This window comes from Lactuca sativa, chromosome 5 (assembly GCF_002870075.4).
Source record: "Lactuca sativa cultivar Salinas chromosome 5, Lsat_Salinas_v11, whole genome shotgun sequence".
Classification (NCBI taxonomy): Eukaryota; Viridiplantae; Streptophyta; class Magnoliopsida; order Asterales; family Asteraceae; genus Lactuca; species Lactuca sativa.
In genome coordinates, this window is record NC_056627.2 from 131638266 (window position 1) to 131665504 (window position 27239).

General features: G+C 33.9%; 2 protein-coding genes across 2 annotated transcripts; one reads left to right on the forward strand and one right to left on the reverse strand.

Annotated features, from left to right (window-relative positions):
* Nucleotides 1–460: 460 nt before the first annotated feature.
* Nucleotides 461–1057, forward strand: LOC128134213 (uncharacterized). The gene has a single exon (XM_052771690.1). The coding sequence runs from the start codon at nucleotides 461–463 to the stop codon at nucleotides 1055–1057; it is 597 nt and encodes a 198-aa protein (XP_052627650.1).
* A 21067-nt stretch (nucleotides 1058–22124) lies between these two features.
* On the reverse strand, nucleotides 22125–23480 carry LOC111897546 (zinc finger protein CONSTANS-LIKE 4). The gene is made up of 2 exons (XM_023893500.3): nucleotides 22662–23480; nucleotides 22125–22566 (listed from the first exon to the last, which is right to left on the reverse strand). The coding sequence occupies exons 1-2, from the start codon at nucleotides 23430–23432 to the stop codon at nucleotides 22225–22227; spliced, it is 1113 nt and encodes a 370-aa protein (XP_023749268.1). The 5' UTR covers nucleotides 23433–23480; the 3' UTR covers nucleotides 22125–22224.
* Nucleotides 23481–27239: the final 3759 nt, after the last annotated feature.

Consider the following 27239-nt stretch of genomic DNA (forward strand, 5'->3'; position numbering starts at 1 on the left):
ATGAGTACGTGCAACATACTCATGCACTGTAACATTCCAAAAAATTTGAACAAATTTAAAACTTTTCAAAAGACAAAACTACAAATTTGGTCCTTGTGGTTTTCAAAAACCTTTGGATGGGGTCCAAAAAGTTTCCAACTTGCATGGAAGGTCCAAAATCAAGGTTTTTCTGGGTTTTTGGTCCAAAAAAACTTAAAAAGACGATTATGCCCTTTTATTTTCTTTTTTCTATTTTCTTTATTGTTTTGGTATTTAAATAATTAAAAAAAATAAAAAAAAATAAAAGGCGTTCGATTCCACGTGTACTCTCTTTTCTCTTTCTTTCGTCTTCTCACCAATGAATCCAGCTTAGCTACTTCTTCCCAACATCGACTCTCAAACCCTAAATTCAAATCCCAATTCTTCAAATTATCAATTCTACGATTCTTCAACTCTTCAATCTTCTCCTCGTCCACAACCAATGCTCTGCTCCAAGTCATCCAAATGGCTAAACCGCCTTCGTTCATCCAGAGGATATCCAGACTCCGATAACATCAACCTCGAGCACTTCCTCTCCAATACCCTCGACAAAATTGATCCCCAAACGTCGACGGATCCTTCGCTTCCCGATAAAAGACCCAAACTTGACAAACGGGATGATAGTGGAGCTATCCAAGGTCGTGAAGTGATGAATAATGTACTATCGGAGCTGTTTCAGATGGGAGAATTTCAGGATTTATCGAGAATTAAAAGGAAAAAGAGCTGTAGGAAGCAACAGTGCCCTAGAATCTGTATTGTTTCTACAAATTCGAATGTTCAGAACGTGCCTGTTGGAAAGGACAGGGTTTCCTCGCCACCGCCGTCGCTGTCGCCATTTCCGTTGACTTTGAGCAATCGACGTACAGCAAAGGATGTCAATCGAGAGTTGAAGGTGACTGGACATGTTGAGGAGGAGGAGAAAGGCCATTGGGATCTAACCGCGTATTCGCAAACAGAGGTTACTGTTATCGATTCGAGAAGATGTTGTACAGGAGAAAGAATGTATGGAAGGTTGGGGATAAGAAAGGTAAGGGATTAATGACCAGTGACAGAAAGAAGAGAAAGGAGCGTCTGATTGAGAATGGTGATGTAGAGAAGAAGAAATTGAAGCTGTGTAGTTCATTATCCAAGTCGGGAAATGCAGAACAAGGCGGAGAGAATAAAAAGAAAATGAAGAAGAAGAAAAAGAAGTTGAAGATGTGCAATTCATCGAAGTATGAAGATAAAGAAGAATCCATGGCTCGATCAAAGTCCCCTCAGGAGAAGATTGAAGAGTTGAAGAATCGTAGAATTGATAATTTGAAGAATTGGGATTTGAATTTAGGGTTTGAGAGTCGATGTTGGAATCGAACGCCTTTTATTTTATTTTTTATTTTTTTTAATTATTTAAATACCAAAAACAATAAAGAAAATAGAAAAAAGAAATTAAAAAGGGTAAAATCGACTTTTCAAGTTTTTTTGGACCAAAAACAATGAAAAACTTTGATTTTGGACCTTCGGTGCAAGCCAAAAACTTTTTGGACCTCATCCAAAGGTTTTTGCAAACCACGAGGACCAAATTTACAGTTTTGTCTTTTCAAAACAACCCTTTTTCTAATAAAGATGTTTACAAAATAGTGTTCTCAAAACATTATTTATAAATTAGTGCCTCCCAAGATCAATGACATAAAAATCAGGATGTGTACGCTCACGCCTTCACCTTGCCACGATTCTCTGAAATACGTGAAACCATAAACCACAAAAATTGTAAGCACGAAGCTTAGTGAGTTTCCCCTAAAGTACCAACACAAACAGATAATCATAACAACCACAATAAACAACATACATACAGAGCCTCCAGCCTGTCCGGACTGCCTCATTGGGCCTTCAGACTGTCTGGACCGCTCAGAAAACATCCAACATGTTTGGACCCCCTCACAGGGCCTTCAGCCTGTCTGGGCCGTTGTCCAGGCCTTCAGCCTGACTGGTCCGCCTCAAATGCCTTTAGTCTATCCGGGCCGCCCTGGGTCTATTGGCCTTCAGCACAAAGTAGGACTGCCTCAACCCAACCACACACAAACCATGTCGACACATACTAAATAAATATAACTACCCAATAAACAAACAAACATATCTTACAGGTCACTAGGCATATCATCATCCTATCTACCAATATACCGATCTAACATATCACTACAACATAGCAACATCCTATCCACCAGGATACCGATATAACAGATCACTACATCATACAATCACAAGATAAACCAGGATAACAATCCAAAGGTCCGAAATTGGTGCCTTCGACCCGAGAGTATAGTGAGTACAACTCACCTCGCACTACCGAATCACACAGACAATCCCTGGCTGCTGGCTGACAGATCCCCGAACTATCAATATCAAGACAACACCCCATCAATAGTTGATCCCATGAATAATCTCTGACTGCAGATCCACTAAAATCCACGCGCTATCAAATACCACAAATGACAACCCATTAACATCTAGCCCCTCACTCATGCTATGAGAAAAAAAATTGGGGTAAAAGACCTTTTTACCCTTCCTGAAGCTTTCCCCAAGGCCAAGGCCCAAACTAGATGACCAAAGGCTCAAAATCCAAAATAAGCATCTAAGGTCCAAATATAGCCCAATTTTCCAAATTGGCCCCAATTCCTTTCATGGGCCTACACCCACGAAAGTCCAATAAGTCATGACAGTCCAACCATAAAATCCAGATGGCCAACATGACCCAAAACAACCAAGCCCAAAATGAAGAAGCCCATGTCAGCTGAGTACGCAGGGCGTACTCAACATGTATGCTCAACATACAACTTGGAAGGCTTGTACGCACAACGTACATACTTGTACGCCCAGCGTACTCACCAGCCATGGCCATCTTTCCATATTATCACTTAATCCATTAACACTTGGATCCAAACTCCGATCTGACTTCCCCAAGGTGGTTAATCACATAAAGTTGCCAACTTTATGTGCATGCATGGCTAAATGGCACTCTAGAGCTCAAAGGAGCTTAATACATGCATAGAACAAAAACCAACATAAAGTTTGCTCCTTTATGCCCAAGGAACCCATCATATATCCAAATCTACAATTTACAAGCTTCAAAACCACTTTAACTCCCATTCATCAACCAAAAGAGTCCAAAATGACCAAAATGAACTAAGAAGAAGATCCATGAAATGAAAGAGCAAGGTTTGGAATTTATACCTCCCTAGCCACCAAAAGGAGATGCTAATGCTAGGTCTCAAAGCTTTTCTTCAAAGAACAAGTCTTCAAGCTCCTCCTACTTCTTCTAGATCCACAAAACTCTCCACAAAACCTCACAAGAGCTTCAAGATCGCCAAACAAGGGCTAAGGGTAGAATTAGAGTTTTTAGAGTATGGAGGTTGGCTTATAAATGATCAAAAAGGGGTATCATAAAGCTTATATGGGGTACAAACACGAAAATTAGAGTTTTCCATCCTCCCCCTTGTACGCCCAACGTACGAGGCTATTGCCCCGCGATTCTTACCCACTAGTATGCTAAGTGTACACCAGAGGTACGCCCCGTGTACTAGCTTCTCAGCTAGTATGCCAAGCGTAACTTGTTGTACACCCCGCGTACTAGGGTTCCCTCTTAAACCTTAAAACATACTGAAGACCATAACTTCCTCGATCTAAGACCGTTTCCGACGAACTTTATATTCACGGAAAGGTGACGATAAGCCTTATGCTTCCGACAACTCACTTTAGCCTTAAAACTCCCCGAACCAAACCCATCATTCATAAAGGACTGAATTAACAAATTACGATTATGTCATTGGGCTCCGAAACACAATCGAACACTTAGATAACTTAGACTTTAACACCCTTATCCAATAAGGGCCAAATTATTTCTTCCCCAAGGTCCCAAACCTTATGATAACTGATGATCGGGCCACGGACCCAAATAATGAAGCAATTTGAAACCGGGTGTTACAACTCTCCCCTACTTAAATTTGATTTTGTCCTCGAAATCATTCCTTACCGTCCCCTGCATACACGACATCCCGAGGGACATAAAAACAACCTTGAATGTACAACGACCTTCCTAGGACAACCAACCCAACATAATTTTCCAACATGAATGAGACGAATCCATAATCCTATGTAGGAACCCAACCTACTTTACCTGAAATCTAAAGTCTCGAATTGGTCTGACTCCCTGACAGACCGCCCATACTGAACCAATGTTAAATCCATGACACTTATCCATAAAAAAGTATCTATTCAACTCCTGATGATACCAATTCCATGAACTGAATGAGATACAAGATATTGATTTCTTTAACTGTCGTACCGATATGTTGTTGCTATGATTCTGAAGCCCCATAACTTGCCCGACCTTCACACAGGTAGAACCGTTCCAGGGAACAAACACATAAGCTAAATCCAGAACCCTCCAGCTGATGCTTTTGACATGCAGATATGATCCTCAAATCATACCGATCATGAACTTCACCCAAATCCAAATCCATATGATGTACCACAACCTTAAATAACCCTTGATTCTCTGCCCTGCCATTACTGACCATTTCTCTAATGAGCAGAGATGATCAATCCAAAAAATTTCGCATTGCATCCAACCCCTATCCACTCAGGTGTACCCCCACCTGGAAAACCACTCGAGACATTCATAAAGAAATTCATGACTTGCGACCTCATAACTAGTTCCCAACTTGAAAATCAAAACCCTAACAACAGCTTGCGAACAACCGGAATTAATGCATACATCCCACATAGACTTTCTGATACCTGACTAATACTCCCTACAACCCTTACGACTCCCTTTATCCAAACCATCTTATTGTGAGTATCCCGACTCCAATCAACGGTCAACATCGAAAGTACCACCAGCAGGTGAAATAAAAAAATCATGATTACTAGGCCCACAGCCTATGACTGGAATTCTCCCGACACCATACCTACCTAGGCGTCATTACATCATTCGCCTAACATTCTGAGCCTAAACTCACCTCATTCCATTTCCTTGAAGGAACCTAATCAACGTCCCTCACGGCGCCATCCGAGCACAACAATGCTGCCACAAAAACAAAACCCTACGAAAAGATGGTCGCGCACGACCCAAGAATAGGATAATGGTCGAACTATTGATCCAATTCAAAAGATATAGCCCAACAGAACTGTGAACATAATTCGAACCAAGTGCTCCAATGTTATCTTGCCCAGCTCACATACGCCCCTCACGACATTATATATAAATTTACCACAATGCACATCATTAGGGAACCCATAACCTCATCCAAACAGGGAGAAATACCAGAGTTTAATCAAAACACCACCTCAATCCATAACAGAAGACATCCTCATGATCGGTATAAACAAGATCCCATACTTGATTGAGACTGAACAAATTCCACCAATACGAAACTAGATCGAGAAGACTTCCAAGGTGATCCCGAAAGTTACCAAAACCTGAGTGTGCTATGAACCAAGTTCCACTCCACCATTAAGGGTAAACATACCCAAGGACCAAAGGAACATAGGACATACAAAACTTGATGGTAGGTCGACCCACCCTCTGAAATTTAACCGTCCCAACTTGAATTTTCAGAGACCCTCCGTTGAATGATGATTGAAAAGACCAACGATCGAAGACGAATTGACACTTAATCTAGAGAACCAAAAACCAACCGGAACTGAACATACCCGTCCCTAGAAATGATTCACTGATCGACATTTGCCCAACCTAATATGAAATTAGCAATCCAAACAGTGAACTAAAAAATCCCTCAATGACTGATACTCCACCCAAGAATCCTAGTTCTCCCCCACTTAGGGCTCAACCACCATCCACTGGTGTTAAAACCAAAAATGATGCCAACCGGCTCAACTAGGTACAACCATACCTGACCCTGGAATGAATAATATACTCATAATGATCCTCCCGATACGGATCAAATGAATCCCAAGAGAATCCTAAATTTCAGTCGAAGACCTCTAAAATTCCTAATTATAACCACTTAGAATTAAAGGTTTCACACAAAAGCATAAAGAACTATCGATTTATGATCCAAACATACACTCCTTGCCTGCAATCCCAAATGACAATCTGGCACCTGGATTTCCTATATCCCAAGAATTCGGGCCCTTGATCGTATCACAAAGTACCCATACCACATCAATCCACCTGCACGTACTGGCGCTGACATACCTTCGCCAACAATTGTGACCAACAGACCCCCAAGCGGATTTTACAACCTAACTTTGAATGTCACAAGCCTGTTCACTCCTCCGAACTCAAAGACTAAAAGTTCACGATCCTTTCCACAGATAGCGACAATCCAATCTGCTAATCAACCACTCAACTTCCAGCTGAAACCTCTAAGTCGATCATAACCACCGCTTCCTTCTGGAATCTTGCGACTCAAAGCACGACCTCGAACAAAACCCTCGAGACCTCCAAACCAACATACTCATCTAGGTCTGATCCATTCAACCTAAACTGATATCGCTACTGGGGCCCAGACAAATACCAGACCCATTCTCACGCCTAGAAACCATAGCCAAAAGATCAACACGTACCGAACCACTGCCACGAGTCATGGTATCCCACCATGCCATCACCCCGACCAGACCTTAGAATCCCTGAGACTCTCCTTGATTCGAGTATGGATCCTGTGATTCCAATAGTACAGGACCAATACTACCTTCCATACCTACCCATACTTTTCCTCAAGGATCATCTCAAGTGCTCTAAGACCTATCCAAAAATACTCCCAAAACCTGCTTCACAACAAAACAACCGCACTAAAAAAACTTCCTAAACTCTCCTGGGATTCTACACACACCTCCTCTGCCATCAGCTGCTGAATAACCCCTACCAATGTCAGCTAACCTCTTCATGAATACAATTACATGCAATAAAGCTTAAATAATCCTTTGCTAAAGGACTCAACCCTACAACGGTTAGACTCAGACAAGAGTTGCATAGTAGGTCCAAGTCCTTCATTATGAGATTATTTAACCTTCATAGCATGTAACTTAACATATTCATTTGATGGTTAACCCTCATCGACACAGGCCCCACATAGCACAAAGCAAGCAGCATTTGAGCGGAGGAGCCGACTAGCACTAAAATGCAATAAAATCAGACAGATCCTCATATAAATTCTCAATCTCAAACTCCTAGCATCTCGAGCACACCTTTGCCTTGACCTCACTCTCTCAAGAGTGGCTAATCATTCCTCACACGCGAAAGAGTCATAAAACAATCGATCAGGGATTCTATATGAGATAAGGCATCATATATTCAGAAAATTCTCTCATGCAATTTCTGAAGATCCCTAACCTATCACTAGCATGTTATTCTATCATATCACAAGGTCAAATAACAGTGTGGTAATTTGGGGTCTACTTACTGGCTCCGACTGATCGTACACATCGCATACTCCTTGATTATTTTGAAAAAAATTTGAAAATCATTTATAAAATCTATTTCCTTAGTTTGAGTCTGGATTGACACGAGTGTTCCTCCAATTCATTCAAACCAAGGCTCTGATACCAACTTGTAACATTCCAAAATTTTCAACAAATTTTAAACTTTTCAAAACAACCCTTTTTCTAATAAAGAGGTTTAAACAATAGTATTCTCAAAACATTATTTATAAATAACTGCCTCCGAAGATCAATGACATAAAAATCAGGATGTGTATGCTCATGCCTTTGCCTTGCCATGATTCTTTGAAATACCTGAGACCATAAACCACAAAAACTGTATGCACAAAGTTTAGTGAGTTTCCCCCAAAGTACCAACACAAACACATAATCATAATAAGCACAACAAACAACATGCATATAGAGCCTTCAGCCCGTCTGGACTGCCTCACCGGGCCTTCAACCTGTCTGGACCGCTCATAGAACCTTCAGCATGTCTGGACCACCTCACCAAGCCTTCAACCTGTCTGGGCCGTTCTCCCGGCCTTCGGCCTGACTGGTCCACCTTGCAGGCCTTCAGTCTATTAGGGTCACCCTTGGTCTGTTGGCCTTCAGCACAAAGTAGGACCGCCTCAACCCAACCACACACAAACCCTGTTGACACATACAACATACATATAACTAGCCAATAAACAAACAGATAGATCTTATAGATCAATGGGCATAACATCATCCTATCAACCAGGATACCGATCTAACATATCACTACAACATAACAACATCCTATCTACCAAAATACTGATCTAACAGATCACTAGAACGTACAATCACACGATAAACCAAGATAACAATCCAAAAGTCCAACATTGGTGCCATCGACCCGAGAGTATAGTGAGGAGAACTCGCCTCGTACTACCAAATCACACAGAGGATCCCTGGCTGTTGGCTGTCAGATCCCCGAACTGTCAATATCAAGACAACACCCCTATCAACAGTTGATCCCGTGAATAATCTCTAACTACAGATCCGCTAAAATCCACGTGCTATCAAATACCACAAATGACAACCCATTAACAACTAGCCCCTGAATCACATTATGAATCCAAATTGGGATAAAAGATCTTTTTATCCTTCCTCAAGCTTGTCCCAAGGCTAAGGCACAAACTAGATGACCAAAGGCCCAAAATCCAAAATAAGCATCTAAGGTCCAAATATGGCCCAATATTCCAAATTGGGCCTAATTCCTTTCGTTAGCCTGCACCCAAGAAATTCCAACAAGTCACGACAGCCCAACCATAAAATCCAGATGGACCAACATGGCCCAAAACTGAAGCCTAAAACAAAGAAGCCCAAGTCATCCGAGTACGCGCGGTGTACTCCGCCTGTTACATGCACTAAGAAGGATCGTGAAGGCCACCTAGTACGTTGGGCATACTAGGTTCACTTTGCAAACCCTAATTATTCTTATGTCCCTATTTAAGGAACGTGGTGGCCTCATTTCTAGCCACCTTTATCAGCCTCCAACCTTTCCTTAACCCTAAATCTCGAGTGTGGGCTTGTGGGTGTGATTGTGTAAGATTAAAGTGGTTGTTTCTTGGCTCTTGTAGTGTAAGAAGGAAGTTAGAAGAAGAAGGAGGTGTCATCCAACTTAGAGATCAAGAAACCACCCATCTTTATGCATCATTTCCAGGTATAAAGCTTGTACCTTGGATAGTATTCTCTTAGATCTCTTTTAGTGCAATATTTGAGTTTAAGTCCCCAAAGTTTCGATCTTTTCGAAGTTAAGACTCTTTAGAGAGTTTAGGCTCTCGTAGATCAATAAAAATGGTTGCTTGATCCTTCATTTGACTCCATGCATGAGTAAAGCACCTTAGAATGAATGACATGTTGTTCTAGCCTCTCCTAGCCATGCAAAGGCTTAAATCCCACGAATTTGTGGATTAAGAGACCTTGATTAACTCAAATCTGTAGTTTGAGTATTTGTCTTAACAGATTAAGACCAAAAGAACTGAGAAATAGAGGCCCGAGGAGTACGTCGGGCATACTCCTAGCTACGTGCAATGTAGATATGCAATTCCCCTTCACATGCATAGCCAACAGTACGCCCAACATAGGGAGGTGTACGCCCAACATACTCGTTAGGTGTTGACTTCGGTTGACTTTTGTTGATTTTGACTTTAGGTCAAAAGTTTTGATTGGACCTAGGGAGGGGCAAAATTGTCATTTTTTCCCTTAGTGGGCTTAGCTGTGGACTTGGATTCATGATTTGGTTATGGAACTTAATTATTAATTAAGGGTAATTTATTTGGTTGAATAGGCGGTGTCTAGATCCAGCAGTTCAGGTGCTAGGTTTTTGTGTCATCAGTATCAGGTGAGTCTCCTCGCTTTCTCTTACATGTATGGTAGGATATTTGTAATATTATGACCAACTGGGTCTAGCTGTTACGTTATATTATGTTGTGTTACGTGTTGATTTGATGATTGTCGTGCTGGGGCTGCTGTTAGCCAACTTGGGGTTGCGGATAACCTCTCGAGCATATTATTAGCTCATCGGGACTGTTGATAGTCTCAGGGTTGCTAATAACCCATAGTAGTTTATTTTTATGATATGTTGTGTGTGGTGTCTTGGGGAACTCACTAAGCTTCGTGCTTACTGATGTTGATTTGTATGTGGCAGGTACTTCACAGGACTGCGGGAAGGCGAAGGTCTAATTGTATACACGAACTGGGAATTTATTGTTGGGACATGATCTTTTGTACTCTGCTAGCTAGGACACTTATGTTTTGAAATGATTTGCATTCGATGTGGTTGTAAACTCTGTTTTTGGAAGTTTTAAAAATCGAAATATTTGGTTTAAAAATTTGAGGTGTTACAAAAATCTTGGTCCTTTGAAGTTTTTTCTTGGGATTGAGTTAGCCAAGATAAATGAAGGTTTAGTTCTAAGTCAACGCAAATATATGTTGCACATTTTAAAGGATAGTGGAATGTTGGGTTGCAAACCAAGTTCGTTTCCCATTGAAGAAGGTTTGAAGTTAAACAAAGGGGAGAATGAAGCACGCGTTGATGCAAATCTATATCATCGATTGATTGCTCGACTCCTTTATCTTCAAGCCACTGGGTCAGATACAATGTATTTGGTAAATGTGTTAAGCCAGTTTGTAGCATACCCACAACATAACCACATGGAGGCAGCTTATCATGTCCTTCGATACTTAAAGGCTACGTCGGGCCAAGGCATTCTTCTCTCCCGTGAAGGAGCTCCTTTTTTGACTGCCTTTTGTGACTCTGACTGGCTAGGGTGCCCTTATATGAGACGGTCGCGAACTGAGTATTTTGTTCCACTAGGAGGATCTCCTATTTCTCGTTCTACAGTCACTGAAATTATTTGGCTTCGTTGGTTACTCCGGGAATTGTAAATTCCCATTTCATCTCCCACGTCTTTATTCTGTGATAACGAGGCAACCCGTCACATTGCTAATAATCCGGTTTTTCACGAGCGAATCAAACATGTTGAGATGAATTGTTTCTTTGTTTGGGAACGAGTTGAGTCTAAAGAGACTATTCCCTTTCATATTGACAGCAAGATGCAAGTTGCATACCTTCTAACTAAGGGGTTTGGAACACAACATCTTCATTTCTTACTTGAAGAGATTGGCATTGCAAATTTGCATGCTCCATCTTCAGGGGGAGTATTGTATTCTATTGGATTCCATAATATCTTTTATTTTTCTACGTTATCTTGTGGGTCTATCTCACCTATATTTAATTGATTTTATTTTTGGTACTATGAGACTATTTATGTCCCTTTCTTTGTACGTTTTCTTTCATCAAGAGAATATAAAATAAAATAAAAATGTTTTTCCTATTCCTCCAGAATTTTGGATTTATTTTATCCAATCAATAGGCACTAATTTCACCTCCCAGGTTAACATTAGGTTTAAGCATATGTATTAAATTCCTACAAGGACATTATGACTCACCACCACCATATTAGGTTCCACGATTTGTTACTTTCACTACTCTAGACCGGACTATTTGCTAATATGGTCACTACATCGATTATACTGGGCAACTAAATACTTGATTTACTCATCACATGATACTCCTTAGGAACGAATGGTGTAGCATATTTGGAATTGTCGGATATCAACATTTCGGGGTTTTGACTAAATCTTATGTGCCTCTTTATGATACATTGATGTGCATCAAGTCATTGGAATTCAGGAAAGAAACATGTTATTTGGTGTAGTTAGACGGAAAATATCTCTAAAAGAGTTTTGATTGTCAACACCACGAGAATGTTGAATATGGGGAATTCTATCTACAACATGATGCAAACCGTTTAAGATAGTCAAAACCACTGCTGTTCAAGTCATACAATAAAACTATGCGAATCCCCGTGCGTTGCGCGAGAATAAAATTATATAGTTAAAATAATAACTTTTACCAAATTATTATTTAATATTTCTACTTTGAAATAAAAGGCTAGTAATAAAGCAAACATATAGTTAACATATTAGTTTTATTAAACATTATAGTTTTATTTTTAAGTCATTGTGATATATACAATTATTTAATAATTTTATAAACTGTTTAAAATTGTGTAAATTATATATCAAATGAATGATAATATAACGGGTAACAAAACATATGAACAAAAATATGAACTGCAACTTTTAGTAACATAAAAATAGAAAAACATCTATTATAAAATTTGTATTACAAAAAATAAATATACAACGAATAATAAAAAAAATATGAAAAATAAACACTATAACTTTTAATAACATAAAAACACTAAAACATCTATTATAACATTTATATTAACTCTTCGTATTTAAATCACAAATCTCTTCAAATACATTAATGTTTTTAATGTGAAAAACTTTATAACATTATAAAAGAAAGGAAAATAAAAGTTATTAGTGATTACTAATTAACAATCATAAGTTAAAAACTCTTGAGTTGTAACTAATAAATATACATAAATTAGAAAACTCTTGAGTTGTAGCGTGAGTTTCAAATGAATGCGGTATTTGAAAATGTATTATTATTATTATTATTATTATTATTATTATATTCGTTTAATAATTGGTTTTGATGCATCATTTTAATCCTTCAATTATTAATTATAAATTTATAACATAAATAAGTGCATATACATGTTAAACAAATCACATAATATATATATATATATATATATATATATATATATATATATATATATGTATATATATATATATATATATATTCGTAAATGTCATATGTAATTCTTGTCGTAGTAATATGGATAAATTACTTTCATATGAAGAACATATCATGATAAGTCTATCATAATTACATATCAAATGTTCAAAATTATGTTATCTTTTAAATATGTTGTGTAGGATAACCCAACAAAAAAATAATAGAAAATAAACATAATCAAAATAGAAAAGCTACAATCAAATAAATAAGAGCATTGGGTTGTTGAATATATAAATAAAGATGTTACATAAGCATACATTTAAATCAAAAGAAAAAAACTAACAATCGTCAACTTTGCTCAAACAAAAAAAACCTATATCCATTTTATGAATCTTATTTCTTCATTTAATTCCATTCAACCATAGAAACTTGATGACAATTATTCACTAACCTGCAATCAAAATATTTTTCTTGAAAATGAAGAACCAGAAAGATATATTCCAAGCAAAACATTGATGTTTGGAGAGTCACAATCAAGATTGAGTAATACACACAAATGACATATAAAGATTAAATGAGAAAGTTAATATAAAGAAAGAATAGAAAAGCTTCATTTATTTTGGTTGAAAGAAAAAATCATATTACAATTACCATAGATACGACATAACCCATTTCTTCAAATCATCATATTTGGATCATGAATGCTTCAACTATATGAAGACTATTGAATCACAATATCTTCAAATCTTTCTTACATGTAAAATTTTATATAACACAAAAGACACAAAATATTGGCCCTTTTATAGTAAACTTTTCACTAAATGCTAATTAAACATAATATAAGTTATAAAACTTTTGAGTGTTAAATCATAATTAAGAAATCTTTTGAGTTGCATTAGTTAAAAAAGGGAGTTTCAAATGAATGTGGGTTGAGGAAGTTAAAAATGGGGGTTTCAAATGCATGAGATTCAAGAAAAAATGCTAGCTTTATAAGTATGTATGATATTAAAAAATTAAAATAATAATATTTAATTAATGATAGGCTAATACGATGATGGAACGTCAAATTTCCTTCTTTTTTTACGCCAATTAAGATATTTTATTTTTACTTTTATGTTTAAACTAATTATTTTTATCTTAATATTTATAAGTATATAATTTAATTTCTAAACTTTATTTTGTACATTTTTTATTGATGTTATAATCTCTAAAATAATTTTTCAAAATAAAAAATAAATTTGTTAAAAATATCATAATTTTTTCTTTATGTTAGATTAGTCTCGTGTTAATAATTTATGTCTTTTTTCTCTATGATTGATTAAGCTCATATTGATATCTTACTTGTCCTTAGACGATAGGTGGCCATGTCAAGCTAGCTTGACTTGTCCTTAGACGATAGGTGATTGTATCAGCCGCAACCACATCCGCACCTAACGGATTAATTTTTGTATATGCAATTAGTAAAAAATATAATATTAATCATTTCGGTGCTGCCACTTTTTGTTTCTTTTATTATTATTAACGTCAAACAAAAAACATATTAGAAAAACACAGTTATCACTTGTAACATCCAATTTTCACAACCAAAATTTTTAAAAATTTTTCAAATTTTTCAAAATTTTTCAAAAGTATATATATATATATATATATATATATATATATATATATATATATATATATATATATACTAGGCGAATGCCCGCGCGTTGCGCAGAAACACCTATATAGTTGAAGTCTTACCAATATATGATTTTTTAAATATAAGAATAACGTCATTGTTAAATTTGATATAATAATTTGTATATACTAAATTTATATAATATACTGATTATTTTGAATTATATGATAATATATACATTTATTATACCTTCATAATCTCAATCGTTTGAATAACTTCTATCCGCGAGTTACACATGAATAAAATTAAATAAAATATATGATTTGATGTTATTTATAGTTGTTTTTATTGTTAAATAATTTTATAAAATTCATTTGTTTAATGTTTTAATTTCTATCATTATAATTATTTAAAACATCAAACATCGTTTTTTTTATTTTAAAACTAACAATATAATCATTTATATAGAGTTGTTTTTAACTATTGTTATTGTAAGTTATTTTAAGCTACATATTTGGAAACTTTTAACGATTATAAAAATATATTTAAGAAATATTTTAGTTAAATTGAGATTACAATTTAGTTTTTGCTTTTATCACTGCAATTTATCACTTTTAACTGTTTACAAAATATTTTTTAGTTTTTTTAAATGGAAGTGAAATTTATATTTGAGTTGACATTGTAATGCGCAGAAACACCTATATAATTGAAGTATTTAGAAATATATATTTTTAAAATATAGCACTAACGTTGTTGTTAAATTTAATATAATAATTCGTATAATATATTGATTATTTTGATATGATAATATATAAATCTATTATAACGTCATAATACCAATCGTTTGAATGACTTCTACTTGCCAGTTACACATCAATAAAATTAAATATTATATATGGTTTAATATTATTTATAGTTGTTATTTTTAACTAATTTTTTAAATTTTATTTGCTTAATGTTTTAATTTCTATCATTATAATTATTTAAAACATCAAACATTAGTTTTTTATTTTAAAGGTAACAATATAATCATTTATATAGAGTTATTTTTAACTATTGTTATTATAAGTTATTTTAAGCTTCTTATTTAAAAAATTTTAACGATTATATAAATATATTTTGGAAATATTTTAGATAAACTGATATTACAGTTTAGTTTTTGCATTTATCACTATAATTTATCACCTTTAACTATTTACGAAATATTATTTGATTTTTTTAGTGGAACTGAAATTTATATTTAAGCTGACACTGTAATGTTATATTTAAATTAACAATTTAAGTATTTTGTCCAAACTATTCAAAAATTATAGCTTTAAACTGATAATGGTTTACATGCAACAACATTTTAAATCTAATAAATTAAGTATAATATGTTAAAATTTAATGACATAACTTTATAAATAGAAGTAAAGATATTATTTTAAAATTGAAATTTAGTTTATTTATGATTACACTTTAGGTTTGATATTTATTTAACTTTATTAACCAACTTACAATCATTATTATAAATACACTACAATTTATCACTTTTAACTATTTATAAAATAATTTTTGTGTTGTTTAAGTTAAATAAAATTTATATTTAAGTTGAACGTATAATGTTATATTTTAATTAATAATTTAAGTATTTTATACAAATTGTTCAAAAATTATACCTTTAAAATGATAATGGTTTACATCCAACAATATATTAAAACTAATAAATTAACTATAATATGTTATAAGTTAAAAACATAATTTTATAAGTAGAATTAAAGATATTATTTTAATATTGCAATTTAGTTTATATATGAATACACTTTAGATTTGATATTTATTTAACCTAATTACCAAATTATAGTTATTATTATAAAGAAATTGAAAAGTCCTGGGAGTTTCAAATGAATATGGTGAAAGGAAAAAAGAATGGAGGTTTCAAATGCATGATATTCAAGAAAAATGTTAGCTTTATAAGTATGTATAATATACATATATATATATATATATATATATATATATATATATATAAGGGTTTGAATATTATTCTTATATATTACAGATTGAATAATCATATATGATTATGACAGTTGGTGGCAAAAGAGGTGGTAGTGGCAGAGGTGGCGGTGGTAGAAGTGGCGGGGATGACAGTGGTGGGGTCAGCTGGTGGTAGATGTATATATGTATAATCATATATGATTACTCAATCTGTGAGCAGATATATATATATATATATATATATATATATATGTATAATCATTTATGATTAGATATATACGTATAAATATATATAATTATATATGATTATACCTCTCTATCATATAATTATTTATGATTAGGTATACCTCGCTGCTGCCGGTACGCTGAAACGTTAGAGCGGTAAATGAGAAATATGTGGTTGAGGTTGAATCTCAAGATCTCGAATTCTTTTTTGAATCACAAGTGAATCGACTTATATATATATATATATATATATATATATATATATATATATATATATATATATATATATATATATATATATATATATATAATTTAATTAATAAGGATTGAAAGTAACTTTTCAAAATAAAAAACGATATAAATTGAAAATAAATTTTAAGGGTATTTGTCATAAATGCCCTCAATTTTACACAAAAAAACCGGTTATGCCCAAAGTCGTTTTTTTTTTTTTTTTTGCCATAGATGCCTCAAATACCGGAAAACTGGTTCGATTTTGCCCTTTACCCGGATTTTACCCTCTCTACCTTCACCAACATTGTCGATTTTTCCCTTCACCACCGTCTGCTTCTTCAATCGACGGGATCCAAAGAAACAAGAAAAAAAGATCGTAGCTCTCTTACTCTCCAAAATCGATTGAAGGTTCTTCTTCCTCTTCTGTTTTCACAGCTCTCTCACTCTCTTTTTTTGCTTTGTATTATCGATCCACACTCACCCAGTAAGACTATGACAACCCGAAATTTCCATTCTGTACAATCTATATCACTTCAATAGAAGTTATAGTGTCACTGTTAATTTTCAAACTTTTTCACATAAGTTTGAGTAATTCAAGGTTTACACTTCAGGAAATATCAGGAGAGTGGGTGCACTAGGGTTTTGTGCAACACTATTATTCCAACACTCTATTATATTAGAGATCATTTCTGGAATAAAAATATTTTCTGCCAAAAATATTTCAGGACTATAAATAGATTTCTGAACCAAATTCATTCATTATTCACATTTCCAACAAGAGAAAAGCCATTTTCTCTCTGACGGATCTTCGGGTTTTATCCCAAATTGTGAGTACCCTTTTCTAGTAGTGCTAGAATGTTTATTATGTGCTTATAACATGATTTAGATGGCTAAATCATTAGATCTAGGAGTTTACTCCCCAAGGTGTTCTTGGGCGGTAAACTCCCGAAACGAAGCCAAAACCGACCTTTGTATTATACAACTGCTTAGGACTCTTATGTATGCATATTAGGAATAAGAAAACATCCATAAATCACCCAAGTTTGGGGAGTTCACGGCCAAAGAGATTCTTAGGCCGTAAACTCCCTTTCCACACTCAAAATGGTGTTTTAAGGACTCTAACACTTTAAGGCTTTTATCTAGACTAGATCCCATTTAGTGTAAGGCATTAAACACATCAAAGAACACAAACAAATCAGAGTTTACGGCCCAAGTGTATCTTAGGCCATAAACTCCATAAAAATGGACAAAAGGGGTGTTTTCATGACACCTAAAGCCCTAGACCTTTACAAGGAATTGTTTCCACTTAATTGAAGGGCCAAAACTCATCCAAATCACCTAGCAAAGTGAGTTTACGGCCAAGAGAATGCTCTTGGGCCGTAAACATGAAAGAATGGCACCAAAGTGTGCCTGGGGTCCTCATTTTCCTTAAACAATTGTCTAGAACATGTCCTTCAAAAGCAAGAGACTTGAAAACAACAAAAACACCCCATACTTAGAGTTTACGGCCGTAAACTCTAAGGGGATTGGCCTCAGGGCTGTAAACTCCTATTTGGAGTATTTCTAGACCTTAAACCCCTTCAAGAATGGAACCACCAAGTTAGAATAATTCTATAAAGCATTTGGGACTTCAAAACACACCAACCACACATGTTTGGGAGTTTACGGCCGTAAACTCAAGAGTTTACAACCGTAAAATCCATGTGTGATGGTTTAGGGGGAGTAAACTCACTTATAGGGTCCTTTGGAAACCCTAAACACAAATACCCTGTCCCACAATAGCTTAGATGCAATCCTTACGGCTTAAAACACTTATATAAAGTGCTTATTATGTCTAGGATGTCTTAACTTTATCAATTAGTGATTTAAGACTAATTGAATGCATATATGTGTGATTATATGTTCATTAGGATCGTAGTGTGTGTACAAGTCCTCGCTTGACACCTAGCCATCCTATACCGTTCAGTTCATCCCAATCACCAACTACAGGTGAGTTCATACCCCTAATCAATATTTTAAATGATTTTAAATGCTTTAATGGGGGGGGGGAATACAAGTAGAAACAAACATGTTATTAAATCATTGATATGTATTTTATAACTGTGTTTGTCATTTAACAGATTTCACATGCTACAAAATGTGATGCATGAAATGGTTTTACATCTTAAAAGCACATTGTTACCAAATGTTTTACCCTTGAAATGTTTATTAAAATGACATCAAGTCATTGTTAATTATTGTTCAAAACCCATAAGATGTTTTACAAAAACCATTTTTCATTCTTGAACTAAACTATGCATATACACTTATATTCTTATATATGTATTGATGTTATAGTTTACATTTTTCATTTAGTTTCCCACACCCTTGAGTAGTAAGAGTGTATAAACCTACATGATCAACCAGTTATATTACAGTAAATTATCATAGGGATAATTTGAAGATATCAAACATTACTCCTATTACAAGGAATCACACAAGAGTCAGTTCATTCATGAGTCTTTACTAGTACATTACCTGATACATGAGTACCTTTACATATGCTTACATGATACATGAACACGCTTACATGAACACATTACATGAATACCTTTACGTAGATACATCGACCTGTGTATACTTACATGAATATCTGAACCTCGGTTCATTAGGATGAATTATTAGTACCTTCAGTAAATCGTCCTGCCCATCCCAGTTCAACGGGAGTCAGTTACGGGACTAACCATTCCTGGAACCTATTGTTCGCTACAGAGGTTAATTGGACAATCTTCGGATGTTCATTAGGTTATCTATTTCGCTTATAGCAAGGTAGAGTCAGTTACGGGACTAACCATTCCCGGAACCTACTGTTCGCCACAGAGGTTAATTGGACAATCTTAAGATGTTCATTGGGTTGTTATTACATATATTAGGAGACAGTTACAGGACTAACCATTCCTGGAACCTACCGTTCGCTACAGAGGTTAATTGAACAATCTTCGGATGTTCATTAGGTTATTTACTTCGACTACATCGATGTAAAGTCAGTTACGGGACTAACCATTCCTGGAATCTACTGTTCGCCACAGAGGTTAAATTGAACAATCTTCGGATGTTCATTAGGTTATATCTTTCGCGTCAGCGATGTTGTGTTATCCCCGGGTAACCCAAGAGTAATACTTTCATGGTTATATTTTCCTATTTACTTTATTTTGTGATATATTCACATAAGCGATGAGTTAGACTAGTTACTGTATGTAGTAGTCAAAAGAAGGAAAAACTATCATTTTACACTTCATACTTACAAAACATTCGGGTCTTGGTAGAATACTACATCTCAAACTGATAGAAAATAAGGGATTTTCTAGGGTTTTTCATACGTACATCAACATTTTCATTTAACGTTTTACATGGCCTTCATAACAGATTTTCACAAAACAAAGGCAATGACACTTATATACTTATGAATTCACCAGCTTTAAAGCTGATACTCGCTTTCAAAATAACTTGTATTCTCAGGTCATCAGTAGACAGGTACGGAGGCCAGGTTTTGAGAAGACGGAGCAGACAAGTCTCGTCTTTTATTTTGATTGTATATTTTTGGTGTCTTACTACAATGAAAGAACACATGTATTAAAACTTTACTTATAATGCAATGGATGATGTTGTTGCTTGTTTATTATATTACACTGTTGTGATACTATACATGACGTCCTCCACCCCTGAACGTTTCCGTCGTTCGTGGTTTTGGGGTGTGACAAAGACCTCCGCCTCCAAGCATCGTATGCAATACAGAGGAACACACAAATTGGTTCGGACCTGCAAATTAATTCATCAATGAAGAAGAGAACTTGTGGTCTCAATTCATCTAGATTATCAAACACAAGGGTGTTAGAATTGAGATTAGTCCCTATGATTTGCAGGTCTCTCTTTTCTTACTTTGTATTATTGATCCACACTCACCAAGATTCACAGCTTCATTCTCCCTTTTTTCCTTCAAATTGTATAAAAGAATTTAGTTTCACCCCTTAGGTCGACTAACAGGTTAAATGTTTCTTTTTTGCTTTCTGTGTGTGCACTCTTCTCAGAAAGAAACCGACTTCAAAATTGAAGTATCAATCCCTTTCTTTTTCTCTTAAGCGATGGTGGACTAAGGTGATGACAATGTTGTTTATATGGGTTAATGTTTTTTTTTAGATTTTTATGTTGCAATTTTTGTTTTTGGTGTTCAGATGTGCTTATCAGGGCTAGACGGTGTTTGTGTGGGTGGTATATGTTGATTTTGAAAAAGTGAAATAGGATGATGGTCGGTCCAGATGAGGTTTTTCAGATCTGGGTTCTTCATCACCGAACACCCACCTTCATCATCAACATTGTTGTTCTTTCTATTAATAACCTGTAACTAGTTAAAAAGAAGGGTATGGGCTGATTTTGTAATCCATCGTCTTTCATGGCACCTGCTCAACTAGAAATCGAAAATTGGTATGTAGATCAATGATTTGTTTCCGACCAGAAGATGGGAGAGAGATAGGAGATCGATTTTGATGATCGATGTGGTGGTGATGGTGGATGATGGACGGTAGTGGTGGTGGTGGTTTGTGTGTGGCTGATGGTGGTGCTGGTAGCAAAGGGCGGTGGTGGTGGAAAAGTATGGTGTTGGAGGTGATAAGTAAATATAAGGGCTTCTATGACAAATGTGACTAACCTCAGAAGGTAAAATCAGGGTAAAGGGCAAAATCGAACTAATTTTTATGGTATTTGAGGCATCTGTGGCAAAAAAAATGATTTTGGGTATAACCGGTTTTTTTGTGTAAAATTGAGGGTTTTTATGACAAAAACCCAAATTTTAACTAGGAGGATTAGAGATGTAAAAGTTGTTTGATAAAGTGATTGTTTAATTGGATGTAAAAATTGGTTCAAATAATAATTGATAGATAATATGCAATTGTATAATATATAACTATTATCAAGTCCCATCAAATTGGGTTTTTTTAACCAAAGTTAAAATGGTTTTGATGTAAAAGCGGTTTTTGACCATCTAAATTCGAATAGCATCATCCGTTGAATATCTAATGAAAACTTATTGATATGTGGATATTTAAGTGGAGGACTCACCATCTCACACAAATTGAAAAAAAATGTGAATGAACAAAAATAATAGCTAAAAAGCGAAATACGCTTCCGCTTTTTTAGCTACTATTTTTGTTAATTCGCACTTTTTTCAATTTTCGTACTTCAAACACTTTATTCTAGGTTCATATGGTTTCCAAGTACTCCCCATTTATCATCACAATTCACAAACATTGAGTAACATTGGGCTGATGGACTGGAATTTTGACTAATGAGAATGAGAGTATTCCACTTATAAACACATTCAATTCCCAAACCCATGATCAATTCGAAACTCAGTTAGATTCCAGTTAGGCTAAATACCACTTTAGTTTATGTTAAAAGACTTTCCTGAAGTTATAGTTATTATAAATAGTACTTGATTAAGAGGTCATCTAATATATATACACATGGATTAACAAAAAACACACATGGACGAAAAAAATGTAAAAGAAAAACATAATTAGTAGGATGGAACGATGCCGTATGAGGAATCTGGGGAAATGAAGGTGTCTTCCACTTCTAGATCGATTTCAGTTCGCTTGGCGAATCGTCCTTTAATTCTGGGTCTTGTTTCTGCGTATGCCTTCCTCGAAGCATATCGAATCGTTTTCTCAAACCTCCTGTTCTTCCTCTTTTCTTTGTATCTTAAAACCCTGGCTTCACGATCGAAACCCGACACAGGAGTCGGATATACTTCCGGTAATGATGGGTGGTGGTGGTTGTTTGATACATCCGCCATGGTTGCGTTTGCGTTGTGGTCCGGTACGACGCCTACTTCGATTTCCAGTGAAGATGATGATACCTGATGATTAAATATATCCTGATTAGTTGATATAATGAAATTGAAGTTGTTATAATGAATTATAAGTATTCGGATTTGGTTTGGATTGCACTTACGCTTTGGCTGACGGATTGAGAGGTGAAGTTGTACATGAAAGGCTTAGATCCGGTGTAATCGACGTCATATGCAGGTAATCCCTCCACTACATCTGGAGAAGAAGCATGTGCATGTGGTGGCATCTGGTAATGGCGATTTTCGATCTTGTTTTGCACCGGAACAACTCCATCGGTTGGGGAATTGTATCTGCGAATGATCTGATTAGCCTTTTGATCCGGCGTTTTCAGATCTATATCAAGGTATGGATCGATCTCGTTAAACAAGTACTCCGATTTATTATCATCCTCAGATCCATCAACGATTTTGTTTATATTTGGATCTGGGATAAGCCACGAAGCAGCTTCCGCTTCTTCAGCTTCAGTTCCGGCGACGTTAACATCAAAATCCAATAGGAAATGGTGGTCGTTGTTATCATTATCATTATCACCTCCACCACCTACCTTCGACACGGCAGTTGCAGGATCATAAAATGGCACCACCGGAAACCGCTCGTGACGGCGGGCGAGGGGGTTTGCTGAGTGGATTTCGCGGTCACAGGTAACACAGAGGGTGGCAGCGTCCGCCTTACAGGTGAAGCTCGCCGGAGCTCGCTCACAAACATCACACATCCACACACGCGCGTGGCGAGACGCGAGCTTGTTCGCCGCGTGGACCTTGCCGTCGCATGGTATACAGAGGAAGGCGGAGTCTGCTCTACAGAACAAAGCTGCCGACGTTGTTTTGCAGGAATCACAAAGGGTCGCAGCCATGTTCCAGCTCTCTTTGCTCATGGAGTATATTTGATGGCTTTTGTTTAATTGATTTTGGGTTTTGGTTCTTCAGTGAAATCACATTCTCTCTCCGATATCTTAAAAGCTATCCAAAAGGAGTAGAGGACGAATAATGGATTGACACGTGTCGGAATCTTACCCAAAATGGGTGGAGGGGACTTTTCTAGTATAATTGAGTGAGGACCAAAGTTTGGATTCGGACAAAGTTGGCATTATAACTCGAAAGATTTATGTTTACATTGTAAGACAGTAAGAGTATTTAGTTACTATTTATATAGCTTTAAACGGATAATATCAAAACTTCTTACACAACATGGTTACGGTTACGGATCTAAGGAGTTAAGAGTTTCATTTATAAAATTTTCCGGTTAGAAAGGATAGAGTACCCACACTATTTTTTCTTTTTTATTTTTCTTAATTTTTTCTAACCACAACAAATAACAATCCTATTTTTTTGAATCCATTCAACCCATTTAATTAAAAAAATACAATAATCAAAAGTAAAATCTTAATTAGCAATAGAGTTACCGGCGATACCACTCCCGCTTCAATGGGTTGGTTAATTGGTTTCACTGATCCACTTAATCACCTCTCTACTTTCTCTCTTTCATTTTCTCTTGTATCATGTGTTTTAAAACTTGTATCTTAGTTGTTTTGTATTTTTTAATTGGGTGGGTTGAGTGGTTGAGAAAGATATGATTTTTGTGTGTTGTAGGTTGGAAAAGATGAAAAAAAAGAAGAGACAAAAATTGATGTGATAGTGGGTTGGGAGGGAACGACTCCCTCCTCCCTTATTCGATAAAATTTTAAAAAGAAAAACTGCAATAAATTCCCTACATATTGACCTCATAATCGATTTAGTCCCTATATTTTATTTTTATTCCCTTAAGTCTCAAATACCGGTAATCGTATTCAATTTAACCCTTTGACCCGGTCAACATGTCATCCAACTTTCAAAAATTACATTTCAGACCCAGATTTCAAAAATTATTACTAATTTGGTCCAAAATTTACACTTTTGCCCCATATTTTGAAATTTTGTTACAAATATGGTCCAAACTTTACAATTTTTTGCCCAAATTTAAGAATTTTATTATGAATTCATCCTAACTTAAGTCTTTTTTACAACTTTTTTCTCAAAAAATTGTTCTAATATGTTTTTTCTTTATAAAATCATATTTATACAAAAAAAAAACGTATTTTCACATAAAAATCTTATATTTTCTATATAAAAAGTTTTTTTAAGAAGATTTTGTATATGAAATATCTAGTTATAAAAATATGTATTTATTAAGTATATAAATATATACAAATCCGTTTTTATAAAAAAATGTATATAAAAACGTATTTTACAAAAAAAAAATGTACACAAACACCTATCACCTTTATATATATATATATATATATATATATATATATATATATATATATATATATATATGCACATAAATAGGTGTGTATCTATATTTTTTTTATAAAATCGTGTTTGTGTACATTTTATAAAAACGTGTTTGAATAATTTTTATATAACACATGTTTGTATATATTTTATAAAATCGTGTTTTTATACATTTTATAAAATGTATACAAACACGTATTATATAAAAAATTATTCAAACACGTTTTTATACATTTTATAAAATTTATACAAACACGTATATATTTGATAAAATAGGTGTTTGTATACATTTTTTAAAAATACGTTTTTGTATACATTTTTTTATAAAAATGGATTTGTATATATTTATATACTTAATAAATATCTATTTTTATAACTAGATATTTTATATAAAAAAAACTTTAAAATTTTTTTTATATTGAAAATTTAAGATTTGTATGTGAAAATACTTTTTTTGTATAAATATGATTTTATAAAGAAAAAACATATTAGAAACAATTCTTTTAGATAAAAAGTTGTAAAAAAAACTAAAGTTATGATGAATTTATAACAAAATTCAAAACTATAGGCAAAAAGGGTAACGTTTGGACCAAATTTGTAACAAAATTTAAAATCTCGGCCAAAAGTGTAAATTTTGGACCTAATTTGTAATAAATTTTGAAATTTGGGCCAAAATATAATGTTTGAAAGTTGGATAACCTGTTGACCGGGTCAAAGGGTTAAACTGAATACGATTACCGGTATTTGAGACTTAATTGAATAAAAAATATATATAGTGACTAAATCAATTATGAGGCCAATATGTAGGGACTTTATTGTAGTTTTTCCATTTTAAAAAGTGGGAAAAGAACATGATTAGAAAAGAGAAATCGTATATTCTTTGTTCCTATTTATTACATCAAAATAAATATCAAGGAATATATATATATATATATATATATATATATATATATAGAAAGAGAGAGAGAGGTTCAAATATTTTTCACATCTATTGTGTCCTAGAATATACATATATATAGGAATTTAATATTAATTATATGTATATTAGATGTTATCCTTACTTATAACTCATTTTTATGGAAACTAATTAAATTCATCAATAATGTCAACAATAATATTCTTTCAGAATGAATTTATATCTAGAAGAATGAGAGTGTATTCCAGCAGAATGAGAGTATATTCTAGTAGAATACACTCTCGTTCTTCATATTCCATGCAACTTTATTGTATTTTAAGCGAGTGAGTCCTGAAATAAAATACGAATTCATATATAAACACCTAGATGTGAATTCATTCTGAAAGAATGTTATTGCTGAGATTAATGACGAATTTAATTAGTTTCCATAAAAAGAAAATTATAATTATGGATATCATTTAATATACATATAATTATGGAAATCATTTAATATCTATATTTATTTAATTAAATAATTATTTAATTTACTAAATTCCTATTGGTGCATTCTAGCACACAATAAATATAAGAAACAAAATAACCTAGCCATATATATATATATATATATATATATATATATATATATATATATATATATATATATATATATATATATGCATGTATATAGAGTGAGGATCAAATAAGAGCACCAAAAAGGTTGAGAACGCTAGAACAGTTATAAACCAATCAATATATAAGGGTATAAATGAAATTTTAATTAATTGATTTCTAAATTTTTGGGATTATAAATTCAGTTACCTTATTTGTCTTATTAATTGATTTTTATTTTGTTAAAAAATAAAAATGCACCGATTTATTTTATTGACTTACTAGAAATTTAAAAACCCATCATATTACAATATTGCTTTTTATTTTTTATCGGAACATACCAATAATTGGAAAATTAATAATTTAATATTTTTTTGTTTTACTTATTTCAACCATTATTATAATCACATATGAGCACAATGATAATTCTAAATGAATTATAAATAACTTACAAATAAAAAATCAATACAATTATAATCATAAATAAATTAAAAACAAATTACATAGAATACACCTTTTATTTATAAAGGAAAAATACAAAAAAGAAACAAAATACAATTAATTTGCAATTTTTCTATAATCATAAATAAAATTAAAATAAAGAATATAATAACTAAGTATTATTCTAATCATAATTGAAGAAGTCGTGATCTTCTCCACTTTGTAGCGTTTTCTTTCATATTCGTACTCCGACATTGCAATCAAAATTTTGATCTTGATTATCTGTGGACATTTTTAAATTCAAAATAAATATCAATACCATTAACTAAATAAATAAAATTTGGAAAATTAAATTATATTAACATTAACAGAATGTACCTGTAATCATAAATGGTAGGCATCTAATCATAATAAATACACATAAATAAAATATAAATTGCATCTGAATTCTTACAGTTTAGTT

Excerpts from the sequence above, each read along its gene's own strand:
- LOC111897546 (XM_023893500.3), bottom strand. The coding sequence starts at position 23,432 with ATGAGCAAAGAGAGCTGGAACATGGCTGCGACCCTTTGTGATTCCTGC. Across the intron at positions 22,567-22,661 it reads CTCAATCCGTCAGCCAAAGC|GTATCATCATCTTCACTGGA; the intron begins GTAAGTGCAATC and ends TTTAATCATCAG.
- LOC128134213 (XM_052771690.1), top strand. The coding sequence starts at position 461 with ATGCTCTGCTCCAAGTCATCCAAATGGCTAAACCGCCTTCGTTCATCC.